General features: G+C 49.8%; 1 protein-coding gene across 1 annotated transcript in view; it reads left to right on the top strand.

The window, feature by feature from the left end:
- The first annotated feature begins 732 nt into the window (after positions 1–732).
- Positions 733–17,842, top strand: part of LOC121293779 (monocyte to macrophage differentiation factor-like) — a 41,319-nt gene continuing 24,209 nt past the window's right edge. The window contains exon 1 of the mRNA XM_041217097.1: positions 733–812. Coding sequence (XP_041073031.1) covers positions 781–812 — 32 coding nt within the window. The 5' untranslated portion in view covers positions 733–780. The remainder of the gene's footprint in view (positions 813–17,842) is intronic.

Here is a 17,842-nt window from a genome sequence, read left to right as displayed (position 1 = left end):
CATCATCGGAACAGATGCGACGGAGGCGAAGGAACTGAGAGAATGGGACGGAGTCCTTACAGGAAGCGGGGTGTGAGGAGCTGTAGTCGACCACCCACACACCCCCTCCCCCCCCACACACACACACACACACACACCTTAAACCAGCTTATATTTCACCCCTTTCTTTTATTCACACAAGTTCTGTCGAAGGGTCATGAGGACTCGAAACGTCAACTCTTTTCTTCTCCGCCGATGCTGCCAGACCCGCTGAGTTTTTCCAGGTCATTCTGTTTTTGGTCTGCCGCAATTCATGTTGTGTTAGGGAGGGATTTTGCCCCAGACAGTGAAGGACCGGCGATTATATTTCCAAGTCAGGATGGTGGAGGCTTGTCTGTAGCCCTTATTCTGTTGGTCGGTAGAGGTCGCAGATTTGGAAGGTAACTATAGCTGCTTAACAAATTTTACTTTTCCCATTGATAAATCAGCGTGATGAATTAAAAGACAGCCCATATATAAAGGAGAATGAGTGAGTCGTTACCTGACGCCTCCAATGAAGTGCCCATGAGCCCATTATCAAGATGGCGGCGCCGCAGTTTCAGCCGTTGCTCGCGCGCAGAAACGGTTACCGAGCATGCGCGTCCGGCGGTCAGACTGGGCCTGCGCAGAGCGCTCGGTGAAGCAGCCGGAGGTTGGAGCGGGTGTCTGGCCGGGACTGACCCTCGCAGAGGGGGTGGGGTGGGGTGGGGGGCGGCGGTCAGAGAGAGAGAGAGAGAGAGAGAGAGTTGGCCTCCAGCTGCTATGGGACACTTCAACCCCATCTTTCCGATCAGGTAGGAAACCCCTTTTCGTTCGAGAAAGGTCCGGGCAGACTCAGGCAGCCAGTAATGTCCACCACCACCCCCCCCCACCCCCACCCCCACCCCCTTCCTGCTCTTTCAGAATAGCTGTTAGGGTTCGGGGGCAGTATGGCGGGGGGGGGGGGCGGGGGGGAGTATGGCGGGGGGTGAGAAAGGAGAGGGAAGATGTGGGGGGAGAGTGGCGGGGGGAGAAAGCAGAGGGGACATGGGGGGGAGAGTGGCGGGGGGAGAAAGCAGAGGGGACATGGGGGGGGGAGGGTGTGGGGAGAAAGCAGAGGGGACATGGGGGGGGAGGGTGTGGGGAGAAAGCAGAGGGGACATGGGGGGGAGGGTGTGGGGAGAAAGCAGAGGGGACATGGGGGGGAGAGTGGCGGGGGGAGAAAGCAGAGGGGACATGGGGGGGGAGGGTGTGGGGAGAAAGCAGAGGGGACATGGGGGGGAGAGTGGCGGGGGGAGAAAGCAGAGGGGACATGGGGGGGGAGGGTGTGGGGAGAAAGCAGAGGGGACATGGGGGGGAGGGTGTGGGGAGAAAGCAGAGGGGACATGGGGGGGAGGGTGTGGGGAGAAAGCAGAGGGGACATGGGGGGGAGGGTGTGGGGAGAAAGCAGAGGGGACATGGGGGGGAGGGTGTGGGGAGAAAGCAGAGGGGACATGGGGGGGAGGGTGTGGGGAGAAAGCAGAGGGGACATGGGGGGGAGAGGGTGTGGGGAGAAAGCAGAGGGGACATGGGGGGGAGAGGGTGTGGGGAGAAAGCAGAGGGGACATGGGGGGGGAGGGGGTGTGGGGAGAAAGCAGAGGGGACATGGGGGGGAGGGTGTGGGGAGAAAGCAGAGGGGACATGGGGGGGGAGGGTGTGGGGAGAAAGCAGAGGGGACATGGGGGGGAGAGTGGCGGGGGGAGAAAGCAGAGGGGACATGGGGGGGAGAGTGGCGGGGGGAGAAAGCAGAGGGGACATGGGGGGGAGAGTGGCGGGGGGAGAAAGCAGAGGGGACATGGGGGGGAGGGTGTGGGGAGAAAGCAGAGGGGACATGGGGGGGAGGGTGTGGGGAGAAAGCAGAGGGGACATGGGGGGGAGAGGGTGTGGGGAGAAAGCAGAGGGGACATGGGGGGGGAGGGTGTGGGGAGAAAGCAGAGGGGACATGGGGGGGGAGGGTGTGGGGAGAAAGCAGAGGGGACATGGGGGGGGAGGGTGTGGGGAGAAAGCAGAGGGGACATGGGGGGGGGAGGGTGTGGGGAGAAAGCAGAGGGGACATGGGGGGGGAGGGTGTGGGGAGAAAGCAGAGGGGACATGGGGGGGGAGGGTGTGGGGAGAAAGCAGAGGGGACATGGGGGGGAGAGTGTGGGGAGAAAGCAGAGGGGATATGGGGGGGAGAGTGTGGGGAGAAAGCAGAGGGGACATGGGGGGGGAGGGTGTGGGGAGAAAGCAGAGGGGACATGGGGGGGAGGGTGTGGGGAGAAAGCAGAGGGGACATGGGGGGGGAGGGTGTGGGGAGAAAGCAGAGGGGACATGGGGGGGAGAGGGTGTGGGGAGAAAGCAGAGGGGACATGGGGGGGGAGGGTGTGGGGAGAAAGCAGAGGGGACATGGGGGGGAGAGGGTGTGGGGAGAAAGCAGAGGGGACATGGGGGGGGAGGGTGTGGGGAGAAAGCAGAGGGGACATGGGGGGGGAGGGTGTGGGGAGAAAGCAGAGGGGACATGGGGGGGAGGGTGTGGGGAGAAAGCAGAGGGGACATGGGGGGGGAGGGTGTGGGGAGAAAGCAGAGGGGACATGGGGGGGAGGGTGTGGGGAGAAAGCAGAGGGGACATGGGGGGGGAGGGTGTGGGGAGAAAGCAGAGGGGACATGGGGGGGAGGGTGTGGGGAGAAAGCAGAGGGGACATGGGGGGGGAGGGTGTGGGGAGAAAGCAGAGGGGACATGGGGGGAGGGTGTGGGGAGAAAGCAGAGGGGACATGGGGGGGGGGAGGGTGTGGGGAGAAAGCAGAGGGGACATGGGGGGGAGAGGGTGTGGGGAGAAAGCAGAGGGGACATGGGGGGGGAGGGTGTGGGGAGAAAGCAGAGGGGACATGGGGGGGGGAGGGTGTGGGGAGAAAGCAGAGGGGACATGGGGGGGGAGGGTGTGGGGAGAAAGCAGAGGGGACATGGGGGGGGAGAGTGGCGGGGGGAGAAAGCAGAGGGGACATGGGGGGGAGGGTGTGGGGAGAAAGCAGAGGGGACATGGGGGGGAGAGTGGCGGGGGGAGAAAGCAGAGGGAACATGGGGGGGAGAGAAAGCAGAGGGGACATGGGGGGGAGGGTGTGGGGAGAAAGCAGAGGGGACATGGGGGGGGAGGGTGTGGGGAGAAAGCAGAGGGGACATGGGGGGGAGGGTGTGGGGAGAAAGCAGAGGGGACATGGGGGGGGAGGGTGTGGGGAGAAAGCAGAGGGGACATGGGGGGGGAGGGTGTGGGGAGAAAGCAGAGGGGACATGGGGGGGAGGGTGTGGGGAGAAAGCAGAGGGAACATGGGGGGGAGGGTGTGGGGAGAAAGCAGAGGGGACATGGGGGGGAGAGGGTGTGGGGAGAAAGCAGAGGGGACATGGGGGGGAGAGGGTGTGGGGAGAAAGCAGAGGGGACATGGGGGGGGAGGGTGTGGGGAGAAAGCAGAGGGGACATGGGGGGGGAGGGTGTGGGGAGAAAGCAGAGGGGACATGGGGGGGGGGAGGGTGTGGGGAGAAAGCAGAGGGGACATGGGGGGGGAGGGTGTGGGGAGAAAGCAGAGGGGACATGGGGGGGAGGGTGTGGGGAGAAAGCAGAGGGGACATGGGGCGGAGGGTGTGGGGAGAAAGCAGAGGGGACATGGGGGGGGGAGGGTGTGGGGAGAAAGCAGAGGGGACATGGGGGGGGAGGGTGTGGGGAGAAAGCAGAGGGGACATGGGGGGGAGAGTGGCGGGGGGAGAAAGCAGAGGGGACATGGGGGGGAGGGTGTGGGGAGAAAGCAGAGGGGACATGGGGGGGAGGGTGTGGGGAGAAAGCAGAGGGGACATGGGGGGGGAGGGTGTGGGGAGAAAGCAGAGGGGACATGGGGGGGGAGGGTGTGGGGAGAAAGCAGAGGGGACATGGGGGGGAGAGGGTGTGGGGAGAAAGCAGAGGGGACATGGGGGGAGGGTGTGGGGAGAAAGCAGAGGGGACATGGGGGGGAGGGTGTGGGGAGAAAGCAGAGGGAACATGGGGGGGAGGGTGTGGGGAGAAAGCAGAGGGGACATGGGGGGAGGGTGTGGGGAGAAAGCAGAGGGGACATGGGGGGGGAGGGTGTGGGGAGAAAGCAGAGGGGACATGGGGGGGAGGGTGTGGGGAGAAAGCAGAGGGGACATGGGGGGGGAGGGTGTGGGGAGAAAGCAGAGGGGACATGGGGGGGGAGGGTGTGGGGAGAAAGCAGAGGGGATATGGGGGGGAGGGTGTGGGGAGAAAGCAGAGGGAACATGGGGGGGAGAGTGGCGGGGGGAGAAAGCAGAGGGGACATGGGGGGGAGGGTGTGGGGAGAAAGCAGAGGGGACATGGGGCGGAGGGTGTGGGGAGAAAGCAGAGGGGACATGGGGGGGGAGGGTGTGGGGAGAAAGCAGAGGGGACATGGGGGGGAGGGTGTGGGGAGAAAGCAGAGGGGACATGGGGGGGGAGAGGGTGTGGGGAGAAAGCAGAGGGGACATGGGGGGGAGGGTGTGGGGAGAAAGCAGAGGGGACATGGGGGGGAGAGGGTGTGGGGAGAAAGCAGAGGGGACATGGGGGGGAGGGTGTGGGGAGAAAGCAGAGGGGACATGGGGGGGAGGGTGTGGGGAGAAAGCAGAGGGGACATGGGGGGGAGGGTGTGGGGAGAAAGCAGAGGGGACATGGGGGGGGAGGGTGTGGGGAGAAAGCAGAGGGGACATGGGGGGGAGGGTGTGGGGAGAAAGCAGAGGGGACATGGGGGGGAGGGTGTGGGGAGAAAGCAGAGGGGACATGGGGGGGAGGGTGTGGGGAGAAAGCAGAGGGGACATGGGGGGGAGGGTGTGGGGAGAAAGCAGAGGGGACATGGGGGGGAGGGTGTGGGGAGAAAGCAGAGGGGACATGGGGGGGAGGGTGTGGGGAGAAAGCAGAGGGGATATGGGGGGGGAGGGTGTGGGGAGATGGCATTTAAAGTTTAAAAACTGAGGTTAGTTTACTTGTTAGATAAGGGAAAATGCACCAAGAAATTTAGAAGATCTAATGTAATAGTGGAGCAGGCTTGAGTGTCTGAAAGGCCCCCTCCTGTTCCTGTGCATTTTAAGGAGAAGTAATCTTGGTTATATACCCCATCAGGAGTAGTCTGTTTAGTTGTGGGTACCTCATCTCAAGGATATATTGGTCTGACAGGGCATATACATAGATTCTTCATTATGATACATGTGATTAAGTGATAAGGTTACTTGCTAAAGTTTGGTGTAATTTATGGAAACATTGAGCTTCATTTTTCAGTTCATTTGTGTCTTTTTCTCACTCTTGATGAAAAATAGCTCTAAGCTGAAGCTAGCCACACTTTCCGTTTTCTATGTGTTACGTTAAAGTGCTGGTGTTTGGGGGTGCTTTTTAGTTGTGTGGTACCCTGCTGAAACCCTTTTTCATCACCTAAAGAAGGAACTGTACTCATTTTGAGTTATAATCTTGAATTTTAGAGGCAGTGTAGTTGACATTACTGACACTTTGCAATCCTTTCAGCTTTTTAGTCTGGAAGCATGTTTGTTTAGAATTGATCCCTTGTGTCCCCAGTATGCTATCTCTGATGGGGAAATTCCTCTAAGATGTCAGCTTTTCTAAAAATAAGCTATTTCTCTGAGGGAAACCTTTTTACCTGTGTTAATTTCCTTGCAGCTATCCTCCTACGTGACATATCTTCTGGCTTTCTTAACAGTATATCAGTGTGAAGACACATAATGACCTTTCCCTGCCCTAACGAGAACAGGGAAGGTTAATTAGTTTCAGAAGCCACCTATTTTATGTTCATAATTGGCATATCTTGGAACCATTTGTATATTTATTTAAGAATAGTGATGTTAATGTGCTGGCTCCCTCTCTCACACTGAGCAGATTCTCTTGAGATACTGTATTTCACCAACCTGTTATGACAGCATTTTCTGAACTTCCCTTTGCCCCTCCATTGGTTGCAGTGTGTTCAGCTGCCTTTTTTCTAATCTTGGGAATTCACGTAATTATCACAGCACAGAAGGAGGTCATTTGGCCCACTGTGCATGCACTGGTTCTCCGAATGAGTAACTGACCTAACGCCATTCCCCCAACCTTCTTCCCGTAACCCTGCACATTTTTCCTTTTCAGATAGTCTAATTCAATTTTGAATGCTTCAGTTGAACCTGCCTCCACCACACACTCAGGCAGTACATTCCAGATCCCTGACCACTAGCTGCATGGAAAATGTTTTTCTTCATATTGTCATTTCGTCTTTCACTAATTCCTTTGAATTTGTGCCCTCTCGTTCTCGATCCTTTCCTGAGTGGGAACAGTTTCCCTCTATCTACTCTGTCCAGACCCCTCATGATTTTTAATACCTCTGCCGGATCTTTTCTCAGCCTTGCTTTCTCTAAGGAAAGCAATAACTGAAATTCCTGATCTGAACCTGTTTTTCAAAAAATATTTCTTCCAGACCCACTTTTATCAAACTTTTGACTGCCTTCCTAATCTCTCTTTTATGATCTAGCATTAATGCTCCTTTTTCCTCATACTTGTGAAATGCTTCTAGGTGTTCTTAACATTAAAGGTCTATAAAATGTTGGTTAGTGGAGGAGTGGCTGGGGTGGGGGCAAAGAAAGGAATGTGAGATGGGAGAAGAGGATGCCAAGGTTACAGTGTAATGGCGGGGTGCAAATATGATTGAAGAAATTTTGGAGTTATCGGAAAGATGGAATGAGATTGGATAAGTAACATCGTGTTCAAAGACTGGAGAGCAAAGGGATAATGGTGATGGGATAGTAGTTTACAAGGATGGGGCGGGAGTGGGTGAAGAATAGGTTTTTTAAGACTGGGGTGATATTGAGAGGGTACTGTTAGGAAGTTTAGGGTTGTATTGCATGAAGGCACATTGCTTTGAATCGCATAATTGTGACCACAGTTTTCCTTATTAAGCCTTATATTTCTTGACCTCTTGGATGAGTGGGTGTGGAGACAATGGCAGCTTTGTCTAGACCCTCACAGGCACCTTCACCATGAGAGGCTGACCCCAGTCAGAGAAAAGGCATACAATATCATTCTTGGACAAGATTTGTGCAATTAAATATTTACTTTTAAAAGATGACAAAGGAATGTGTTCAGAAAAGTCTAAGTATTTTGATATTCAGTAATGGTGTGTGGAAAAATCACAATACAGTACTTAATGCACTCTGTTTTTAAAAACAATTATTGCCAGTGTTCCCTTTGTACCACAAAGGTTAATCCCTCATGGAAGGATTGTTTCTGTCAACAAATAGGCTTAATGAGTGCAAGTAGGATATGTTAATTAACAATGACAAAGTTTGTATCACACTGTCAGATCACAGGGGCACATCTCATTATCAACAAGTTGCAAAGCAGTTGGCATCTGTTCCTGTAAATGAGCCTCTGGGGATATTAGAAGACGGTGGCATAATGGTAATGTCACTGGATTAGTAATCTTCAGCTCCAGACTTGGGATAAGAGTTCGAGTCCCACCATGGTAGCTGGTGGAATTTAAATTTAATTAATAAATCTGGAATTGAAAGCTTGTCATAAAAACCTAACTGGTTCACTAATGACTTTTAGGGAAGAAAATTTGCTTTCCTCACCCGTCTGGCCTACATGTGACGCCACAATGTAGTTGATTCTTAACTGCCCTCTGAAATGGCATGACAGGCCACTCATTTGAACCAAACAGCTATAGAAAAGTCATACCAGATCTCACCACCACCTCAAGGGCAATAAATGCTGGCTAAGCCAGCAATGCCCACATCCTGTGCAAGAGAGAGAAAAAATTAAAAGGAGAGGGTTTTTTACCTTCTGAGCCATTGGTTTTGTCTCAGGGATTTGTTTGCCTTCACTTGATCAAAGCTGGTACCAATGATGGGTTTAAATGCAGGGCAGGTAAAGCACAGGGTAAGATACAAAATAAAACTCCCTCTTCATTTCTCCTCATCTCACTCTAAACTCTTGTGCCAATTATTTTGAGTCTATAATGTAGCATTCTAGGCAAAATTGTTAATGCACAGCAAGTTCTAAAATCTGAAGGAGCCATATGGACTTGAAACTTTAACTCTGTTTTTCTCTCCACAGATGCTGTTAGACCTGCTGTGTTTTTCCAGCATTTTCTGTTTTTGTTTCAGATTCCCAGCTTCCGCAGTATTTTGCTTTTATCTTAGTGCTAAAACCAGTTTGATAATGAGTTAAACTGTTTGACGTTGGCTGAGAGTAATGTCAGATCTTAAACCCCAACTGAGCAGGCAGACTGGCTGTCAGTTTAATGTCTCAGCTGATGAATATGCTCAAAAATGTAGCACTCTCCAGACTTCAAAGTGCTCAGGCCCTGGAATGGGACTCCCAGTCAATGCCAGCGCTTGGAGCATTCTAATTCCATCAGCATACTGTTATGATCCCAGCTGATGTTCCTACTGGACAAATCAGATCCCAGGGTGGAACCTGGCTTGATAAACCCTAACTTTTATTTCTTTTTTTAGAAAGGTGCAGTGCAGCTAAAGAAGTCACAGGAGTCAGCTGATGAATTTTTAACAAAAGAAAACATTTATTAAACACGAAAAGATGAAATATATTATAATAGTCCTTCACCCACACCTATACCTTTACAGATATATTCCGATTTGTAAGGATAACACAAGTTACTAAAACTATTTTATATTCTACTGATCACAGTAAGTACACAGTCCATATAAACCAATAGGTGACCTGTGGTCAGGCACACCACACTCAGAAACCAAGTGATTCCAAACAGATATTTTGGATCTCTCATCGACTCCCAGATGCGTGTCTCTCAGTGAGTGAACTGGTCTCACTGATCTCCATCTTTTACATGAGGGTTTCCAATCTCCATTCTTGAAGAACCTGCTTTGGAACCTTCTCCCAAACAATGCTTTCTCTCGGACGCATTCCACAAGGGGTCCATCACCAGGGTTTTGAACTCGCCTTCCGATGTTCGTCTCCCTGGATTGCCACGTGCATTCAAGCTTTACCTTCCATGCACACTCTTTTAAGTGCTCAGCCATGCCAACAGAACACCACTGCTTCAAAGCCCATAGTAAGGAGTTACAGACCTTGGCTGTCTCCTTGGATCTTCTGGCTTCTTGCAAGCCTATTTTTGCTTTAATTCTGTGACCTGCAGCTTTCTCCCTTTAATCTTGGAACCTCTCTGCTCCTTACTTTCACTTCCACTGAGCAGGTCCTTTTCCAGACTCCTGTTCTTCCTTTGACTAGAAGGTCTTGTTGGAGCCCCCTCCTTTCTGTCTCGCTCCTTGGCTTTGGGACATGTTGGTTCTTTCGGGAAATCTGCTCTCTCTACAGTTCCCCCCTTCTGTGTCCAACTTCTTCTGGCTTCCAACTGAAATGAAACTACTTTTCTGGTTTTCTGTGTCTGTGGGTGCCTCTCTCTAAGCCCCTGTTGCTAGGCAGCAGCACAGTTTTTTCTCTACCTTGTGTTTGTTTTAACTCCCCTTCAAGAACCATAAACCTCATTAAAATACTGGCATCTTCTAAAGTGAAACTAAAACTCAAGTTCCCCCCCATTCTTAACACACAAATACAGAAATACAAATTAAACTTAAACTTAAAGCTTCAACTCGTTCCTAGCACCTACAAATATAACTTAAACTGTATTGTTAGGAACTAGAGACAATTATTGCTAAGCCAATGACATCTGCACTGGCTTGGCCACATTCGTCGAAAGAATGACGGCCGTATATCCAAAGACTTGCTGTGCAGTGAACTAGGTACTGGGTCACAACCTCCTGGGTGCCCATATCTCCACTACAAGGATACCTGCAAAGGAGATATGGAGATGGCGGACATTGACACTGGCAACAGGTAGAGAACCACTGACGGCCATGACCTCTGGAGGCTGACTGGAAGGACGTTGGAAGAGGTGAACAGAAATGAAAAGTTCAGCTGGCTGAGAAGAGGCCCCAGACAAACTGAGACCCTCCAGATCCTGCACCTTCTCAGCCCAGTGTCATCTTCTGCAGCAAAAGCCACACTAAACTGTGTTTAAAAGGTGTTGAGATGGCAGGTTGCCTTAATGACTCTCCCATCAGTAGAAATCAAAGTGGGTTTGAGCAGACTAATCGGATAGCAGCACAATCTTGAAGGGATGGATGGCCAACTGCTATTCCCCAAAAAACAACAGAAGTTACAAATGCTGAAGGTACACAACAGGTCAGGTAGTATTTGTGGGGCAATATAGATTAATGCTGCCGGTAGAACGCTTCAGAATTTTCTACTTGGAGAAAGATTTGGACATTGAAAATGTCTCGACTCTGAGAGAAGGGTTAATGATCCAGGTGGAAGCTTCATGCTGAGTTTCAAGTCTGAAGTTCCAGTAACAAAAATAAAAGTACCTGGAAAAACTCAGCAGGTCTGGCAGCACCTGCGGAAAGGAAAAAGTTAACGTTTCAAGTCCATATGACTCTTCAACAGAACTAAGTAAAAATAGAAAAGAGGTGAAATATAAGCTGGTTTAAAGGGGGAGGGGGGGTGGGACAGGTAGAGCTGGATAGAGGGCCATTGATAGGTGGAGATAACCAAAAGGACAAAGTGGTGTCTAAGGAATGTGCCAATTAAGGGTAGAAAGCAGGACAAGCAAGATACAGATAGCCCTAGTGGGGGTGGGGTGAAGGGAAGGGATCGAAATAGGCTAAAAGGTAGAGATAAAACAATGGATGGAAATACATTTAAAAATAATGGAAATAGGTGGGAAAAGAAAAATCTATATAAATTATCGGAAAAAAAATCGGGGGAATCAAAAAGGGGGTGGGGATGGAGGAGATAGTTCATGATCTAAAATTGTTGAACTCAATATTCAGTCCGGAAGGCTGTAAAGTGCCTAGTCGGAAGATGAGGTGCTGTTCTTCCAGTTTGCATTGAGCTTCACTGGAACAATGCAGCAGGCCAAGGATGGGCATGAGAGCAGGGTGGAATGTTAAAATGACAAACGACAGGGAGGTCTTGGTCATGCTTGCGGATAGACCGAAGGTGTTCTGCAAAGCGGTTACCCAGGCTGCGTTTGTTCTCTCTAATGTAGCGGAAACCGCATTGGGAGCAACGAATGCGGTAGACTAAATTGAGGGAAGTGCAAGTGAAATGCTGCTTCACTTGAAAGGAGTGTTTGGGCCCTTGGACGGTGAGAAAAGGGGAAGTAAAGGGGCGGGTGTTGCACCTTCTGCGGTTGCATGGGAAGATACCGTGAGAGAGGGTTGATGTGTAGGGGGTGATGAAGGAGTGGACCAGGGTGTTCCGGAGGGAACGATCCCTGCAGAATGCTGCAAGGGGTGGTAAAGGGAAGATGCGTTTGGTGGTGGCATCATGCTGGAGTTGGCGGAAATGGCGGAGGATGATCCTTTGAATGCGGAGGCTAGTGGGGTGATAAGGGAGGACAAGGGGGACCCTATCATGGCTCTGGGAGGTAGAGAAAGGTGTGAGGGTGGATGTGTGGGAGATGGACCGGATATGGTTGAGGGCCCTGTCAACCACTGTGGGTGGAAAACCTCGATTTAAGGAAGACGTGTCAGAGGAACTGTTTTTGAAAGTGGCATCATCAGAACAGATGCAACAGAGGCAAAGGAACTGAGAGAATGGGATGGAGTCCTTACAGGAAGCGCTGTGTGAGGAGCTGTAGTCGAGGTAGCTGTGGGAGTCGGTAGGCTTGTAATGGATATTGGTGGACAGTCTATCACCAGAAATTGAGACAGAGAGGTCAAGGGAGGGAAGGGAAGTATCAGGGATGGACCGTGTGAAAATGATGGAGGGGTGGAAATTGGAAGCAAAATTAATAAATGTTTCCAGATCCAGACGACAGCATGAAGCAGCAACGAAGTAATCATCAATGTACCGGAGAAAGAGTTGTGGGAGGGGGCCAGAGTTAGACTGGAACAAGGAATGTTCCACATACCCCATAAAGAGACAGGTATAACTGGGGCCCATGCGCGTACCCATAGCCACACCTTTTATTTGGAGGAAGTGAGAGGAGTTAAAGGAGAAATTGTTCAGTGTGAGAACAAGTTCAGCCAGACGGAGGAGAGTAGTAGTGGATGGGGATTGTTCGGGCCTCTGTTCGAGGAAGAAGCGGAGAGCCATCAGACCATCCCGCTGGGGGATAGAGGTGTAGAGGGATTGGATGTCCATGGTGAAGAGGCGGTTGGGGCCAGGGAACTGGAAATTATTGATATGATGTAGGGTGTCAGAGGAATCCCGGATGTAGGTGGGAGGGGACTGGACAAGGGGAGAGAGAATGGAGTCAAGATAGCAAGAAATGAGTTCCATAGGGCAGGAAAAGGCTGACATGATCGGTCAGCCGGGACAGTCCTGTTTGTGGATTTTGGGTAGGAGGTAGAAGCAGGCCGTCCGAGGTTGGGAGACTGAGGTTGGAAGTTGTGGAAGGAAGATCTCCAGAGCAGATGAGGTCAGTAACAGTCCTGGAAACAATGGCTTGATGTTCAGTGGTGGGGTCATGGTCCAGGGGGAGGTAGGAGGAAGTGTCTGCGAGTTGACGCTCAGCCTCTGCGAGGTAGAGGTCAGTGCGCCAGACAGCAGCACCAACCTTGTCAGCAGGTTTGATGACCATGCCAGGATTGGACCTGAGAGAACGGAGTGCAGCAAATTCAGAGAGAGACAAGTTAGAGTGGGTGAGAGGAGCAGAGAAATTGAGATGACTAATGTCACACCGACAGTTCTCAATGAAAAGATCAAGAGAAGGTAAGAATCCAGAGGGAGAGGTCCAGGTGGAGGGAGAATATTGGAGGTGGGTAAAAGGATCTTTTGAGCGGTGATAGGACTCCTGCCCAAAGAAGTGAGCACGGAGATGAAGGCGGCGGAAGAGGAGTTCAGCATCGTGCTGATCCCAAAATTCATTGAGATGAGGGTGCAAGAGTATGAAACTAAGTCCTTTGCTGAGCACTGAACGTTCAGCATCGGAGAGGGGAAGGTCAGGGAGCATGGTGAATACATGGCCAGGGCTGGGATTGGAAGACGGGATGGGGACAGAGGGACAGGCAGGAGTGGAGGATCCTGGGCGGGTGTTGGTGTCGATGAGTTGTTGGAGCTTGCGTTCCTTTGCACCTGAAAGAAAGAGACAAAGTTTCTTGTTGTGTCAGATGAGATGAAGAATTAAATGAAACTGGGGGCACGGGCAGCTTAGAAATAGGGTGCAGCGGTGCTGCTGGAGGGAGAGGTCAAGTGTGTTCATATGGCGGCGCATGGCACTGAGTGTGGATCTCAGAATGCGACAAGAACAGCAGTCTGAGGAGTGTTGTATGTGCCGGAGATACCTGTAATCCTGGGTGTGTTCGAAACATGAGGGATGGAACTTCATTTGAAATCCACGTGGGGTAAGTTGGAGACGGACACAGTCACTGAGAAAGGAGATATGGCTGTGAAAGCGGGTTTTAGTAAACACCTTGTCAAACACCAGGCGAGAAATGGAAAGCAATGAAGGTGAACAAGGCAAAAGAGAGATACGGAAATCCTTTCGGAGAGAAGAGCAATACTTCTTCACGGTAGGCATTCCTTGAAGAAAAGTGGCAGTCAATTAAACACTAAGATAAAAGCAAAAAACTGCCGATGCTGGAAATCCAAAACAAAAATAAAAATACCTGGAAAAACTCAGCAGGTCTGACAGCATCTGCGGAGAGGAACACAGTTAACGTCTGTATGACTCTTCATCAGAACTAAGTAAAAATAGAAAAGAGGTGAAATATAAGCTGGTTTAAGGACAGGGGGTGGAGGGTGGGACAGGTAGAGCTGGATAGAGGGCCAGTGTTTAATATGCTAATGAGATTAGACTTTGAATGTCAGACTCTGTTTGTCACTTTCTATCCGAGGCCTATTGTTGCATTAGTTGGAGTGGAGAGGATAATTCTTGATGCATTGCATAGCTTTGAGAGCAAGTGAAGGGAACTTTGTTTCCTTTATCAAATCACAGGCAATGGATGTTTGTGATTGTTCTTTTTTAATGAATGGTTATTGTTGTGACAGCTGGGGTGGACTTATTGCTGTTTCATTTGGTAACACACAAGTCCCATGGCCTTTGTTCTGCAGAGAAGAGGGTAGTTGGACAGATGTTACACCTTATGTCCAGGTGTGGGATTGGGGTCTATCAGACCTAAGTGAACCAGTAACCCACTCACTCCGGTGTGGGTTGTTATATGGCAAAAGGGAACCCTGGATTGTTACTGAAACCCTTTAGAATGATTCAGCAGAGTGCCTGTACATATCCTCTCTGATTTCTTAAGAGGTTTTTAAATTTCTGTGGAACTCCTGACTTGATCTAGAATAGAAATTGTTTTGAATTTGGGAGTGGGGAGGAGGAGAGGGGTAGAAGTTCAATAAGTATCTGTTTGATTGTATATAGCTTCAGCAGTGCTCTTGGAACTCGCTTGTGCCATGTCCTTTTAATCTGTAAGTAACGCTGAGGATTTGTGTAATTTCAATTGTGCCAGGCATAGTCTGGACTACACTGGGACCTCTAGCCTCTTTGACAAAGATAGGCAGCCTAGGCTAGTGAGTTGGCCACATGAGTGGTCATCCTTCATCTTGGGCTGCAAGATTGAAATCGGGTATGTGCAATACATTGTATAATTAGGGACAAATTAAATTGCTGGCAAAAGCAGCCTCGCAGGATAAGTTTAGTAACTGTACTTGCATACCTAGAATTTGTGGGGCATGCTGATTGAACCGTAGCAGCGCTTTGGATGCAGAGGGAGCACCCGGCGCTCTCAGTCAATATTGTGTGTAATCAGGGTTAGTTTGAGAACCTTGCTTTGCGTGCATATCACTTTAGTAATACTGGTAGGGAAAAAACTACGCAGACAAAAACCAGCAGAATCTGGCAGCCCTGCATGTGGGCAACAGTCAACAAAATGTTTCGCAGTCCGCACTCAGAACCCTGATGGACTGCATGTGGCCATGGGCCACAGGTTGCCCACCACTTCGCTAGGACCTGGTGGCAAGTTCGCCCCATGTACTGTTCTTCTACACCCTGGCATGTCTTGGCAGTTGTTGCATTGTGCTATCCTGGACAAATGGGTGGCCCTGCTGAATAAATTACATTTTCAATAATTTGCATACAGATATATCTTTTCCGACGCTTTTGTGGGCTTCCCCTGCGGTGCATGAGGGAGATAGCAAATACACTTCTTTTATTCATTCATGGGATGTGAGCACCAATATTGTGCATTCCTAAATACCCTTGAAGGTGGTGAGCCACATTCTTGAACCTCTGCAGTTAATTAGTCCTGGTTATGGGTACATTGAATATAGCGTCTGAACAATTTGGTCGTCACTTGGACTGGAAGGGGAATTGGTGGGCCTACCTATATTAACTGGTCCTGTTAGTTTGGAGTTGCTGTCTTTGACTTGTCACTTTGACCCATCTCCTGTATGTCATAGAGATAGTTTGAGTGGCTGGGGGCAAATGGCAGGAGAAAGAATACTATCCACTAACTCCCCAGTTCCTGGGAGAGGCAAGACAACCTGATTCTAATAGGGATGTGTCACATTCATGTCTGAGCTTTCCTTGCTGATCACTTAACTTCCCCTCCTGGTCTCCATGTTAACTGATTATTGTAAACTGTTTGCTCTCTTGTGCGTGCGCTCTCTTCATACGGTGTCCCTCTGTCTTCTAATTCTGCTGTTATCAACCCCTCAAACCAACTCTTGACCTCACCATCCTTGCAAGCTACCATTCTATTTCCAGTCTCCCTTTCCTGTCAAATTCTTGAATATGTTGTCACCTCAAATCTGTTCCAATCTTTCCCGGAACTCCAGGTTTGAAGCATCCATTCTGGGTCCTGCCCGTGCCACTGTACTGAAACGGCTCTTACCAAAGTCACAAATGACATCTTATCCGATTGTGGCAAAGGTAACCTTTACCTTTTCATCCATCTCGACCTGTCTGAAGCCCTTAACATAGTTGACTGCACTGTCATCCTCCCAACACCTCCTCCATTGTTGACCAACTGGGTGGGACTGCTCTCAGCTGGTTTTATTCTTATCAATCTAATCATAGCCAGAGATTTGCAGTCAACTCCCATCATTCGCGGGGGTTCCATTCCTGTGAAATCTCATGAAGGCTGAAATCGCAAATGGTGAACTTGCACATGTGCAGAGACAGCACATACGCAGTGTGCAATTTCTACATGGGAAAGGTGAGAGTTTAACATCCTAAATCACAGGTAAACAACTTTTTGGGTCCGTGAACCGTGATTTGGTGTACATATACATCGCACAACTAAACAAATTCACAATGGAGGGAGTTGTGAATAGCGGGAGTTGACTGTACTTACAATGGCTTCTCTTCCTGCTCCCATATTGTTACCTCTGGTTGTTTTCCAAGGATCTGCCCTTGGCCGTCTCCTATTTCTCATCTGCATGCTGCCTTTTGACGACATCATCCAAAAGCAGAGAGTTTTTAATGTATTTGTTGACAACACCAGCTCCACACTCCCCCACCCCACCTCAGCTCTCTCAATTTCCTCCTAAATTATTTGATATTCAGTACCAGATGAGCAGAAATTTCCTCCAATTAAATATTGGGAAGATAGAGCCATTGTTTTCAGTATCCACTTAAAGCTCCATTCCCTAGCTACTGACTCCATCCCTGTCCCTGACAATGGTCTGAGATTTAAGCCAGTATGTTTGTAACTTTAATGTCACGTTTGACCCCAAGAAAAGCTTCCGACCTCATTTGTGCCAGACTTTGCCTCTGTCTCAGCTCATCTGCTGTGGAAACCCTCGTTCATGACTTTGTTACCCCTAGACTCAACTATTCCAGCACACTCGTGGCTGGACTCCCACATTCTACCATCTGTAAACTTGAGCTCATCCAAAACTCTGCTGCCGTATCTTAACTCAGAGCAAGTCCCATTCCCCTATCATCCCTGTGCTTGCTGATCTGGGTCAAGCAACATGTTGATTTTAAAGTTCTCATCCTTGCTGTCAAACCTGCCCATGGTCTTGCCCATCCCTAACTCAGCAATCCCTCCAGTCACAAAGGCCTTCACGATATCTGCGCTCCTCTGAATCTGGCCTTTTGTGCATCCCTGATTTTAATTGCTCCTGCATTGATGGGGATACCTTGAGTTGCCCAGCCCCAAGCTCTGGACTTCCCTGCCTACACCTCTCAGCCTCTCTACCTCAAGTTTTTTCCTTTAAAACATGCTAATCGCACTTATTTGACCAAACATTTGGTCATCTGACCTGATATTTCCTTATGTGCCTCAGTGTCATACTTTGTTTTTAATGGCCCTGCAAAATGCTTGGAAAAATTAATTATGTTAAAACACAATATAAGTATAAGTAGTTATTGTAGAGATTGCTATAAATAGCCCACACAGTGCAGTATTGTCCTTCACTTAGCAGCAACTGAGCTGCAGCTTTGAATTAGCTGCTTTGTCTCCTAATCAATAGCCCCAATATTCTTTAACAGCTGATTCAAGTAAATGCTTTTTTATATTTGAAAAAGCATTCAAAGGAAAATTCTGGCAATTACCACTTTTCCAATTTGAAAGAGACACTTCACTGGGTTTTGCTCTGTTAAAAGTGTGAAATCAGCAGAACATGTCTACTTCTCTCCTTGACAACCATGATAGTGATTACAGCGTTATACTGCTGAGCCTCAGTAAGCATTCATGTTGGTGACAAAGTCTGGAATGTAGCGTGGTCACTTGTGTTCAGTGTCACTTTCATCTTGTATCTATTGTGACCATGGTAAAACAGCAAGCTATACAATCTGTCTTCCCAAATGTGGCTGTGACCTCTTGAACTGTGTAATATGAGTG

This window comes from Carcharodon carcharias, chromosome 22 (genome assembly GCF_017639515.1).
Source record: "Carcharodon carcharias isolate sCarCar2 chromosome 22, sCarCar2.pri, whole genome shotgun sequence".
Lineage (NCBI taxonomy): Eukaryota > Metazoa > Chordata > Chondrichthyes > Lamniformes > Lamnidae > Carcharodon > Carcharodon carcharias.
The sequence above is the reverse complement of the archived record's forward strand: the minus strand, read 5'-3'. Positions and strand labels throughout refer to the sequence as shown.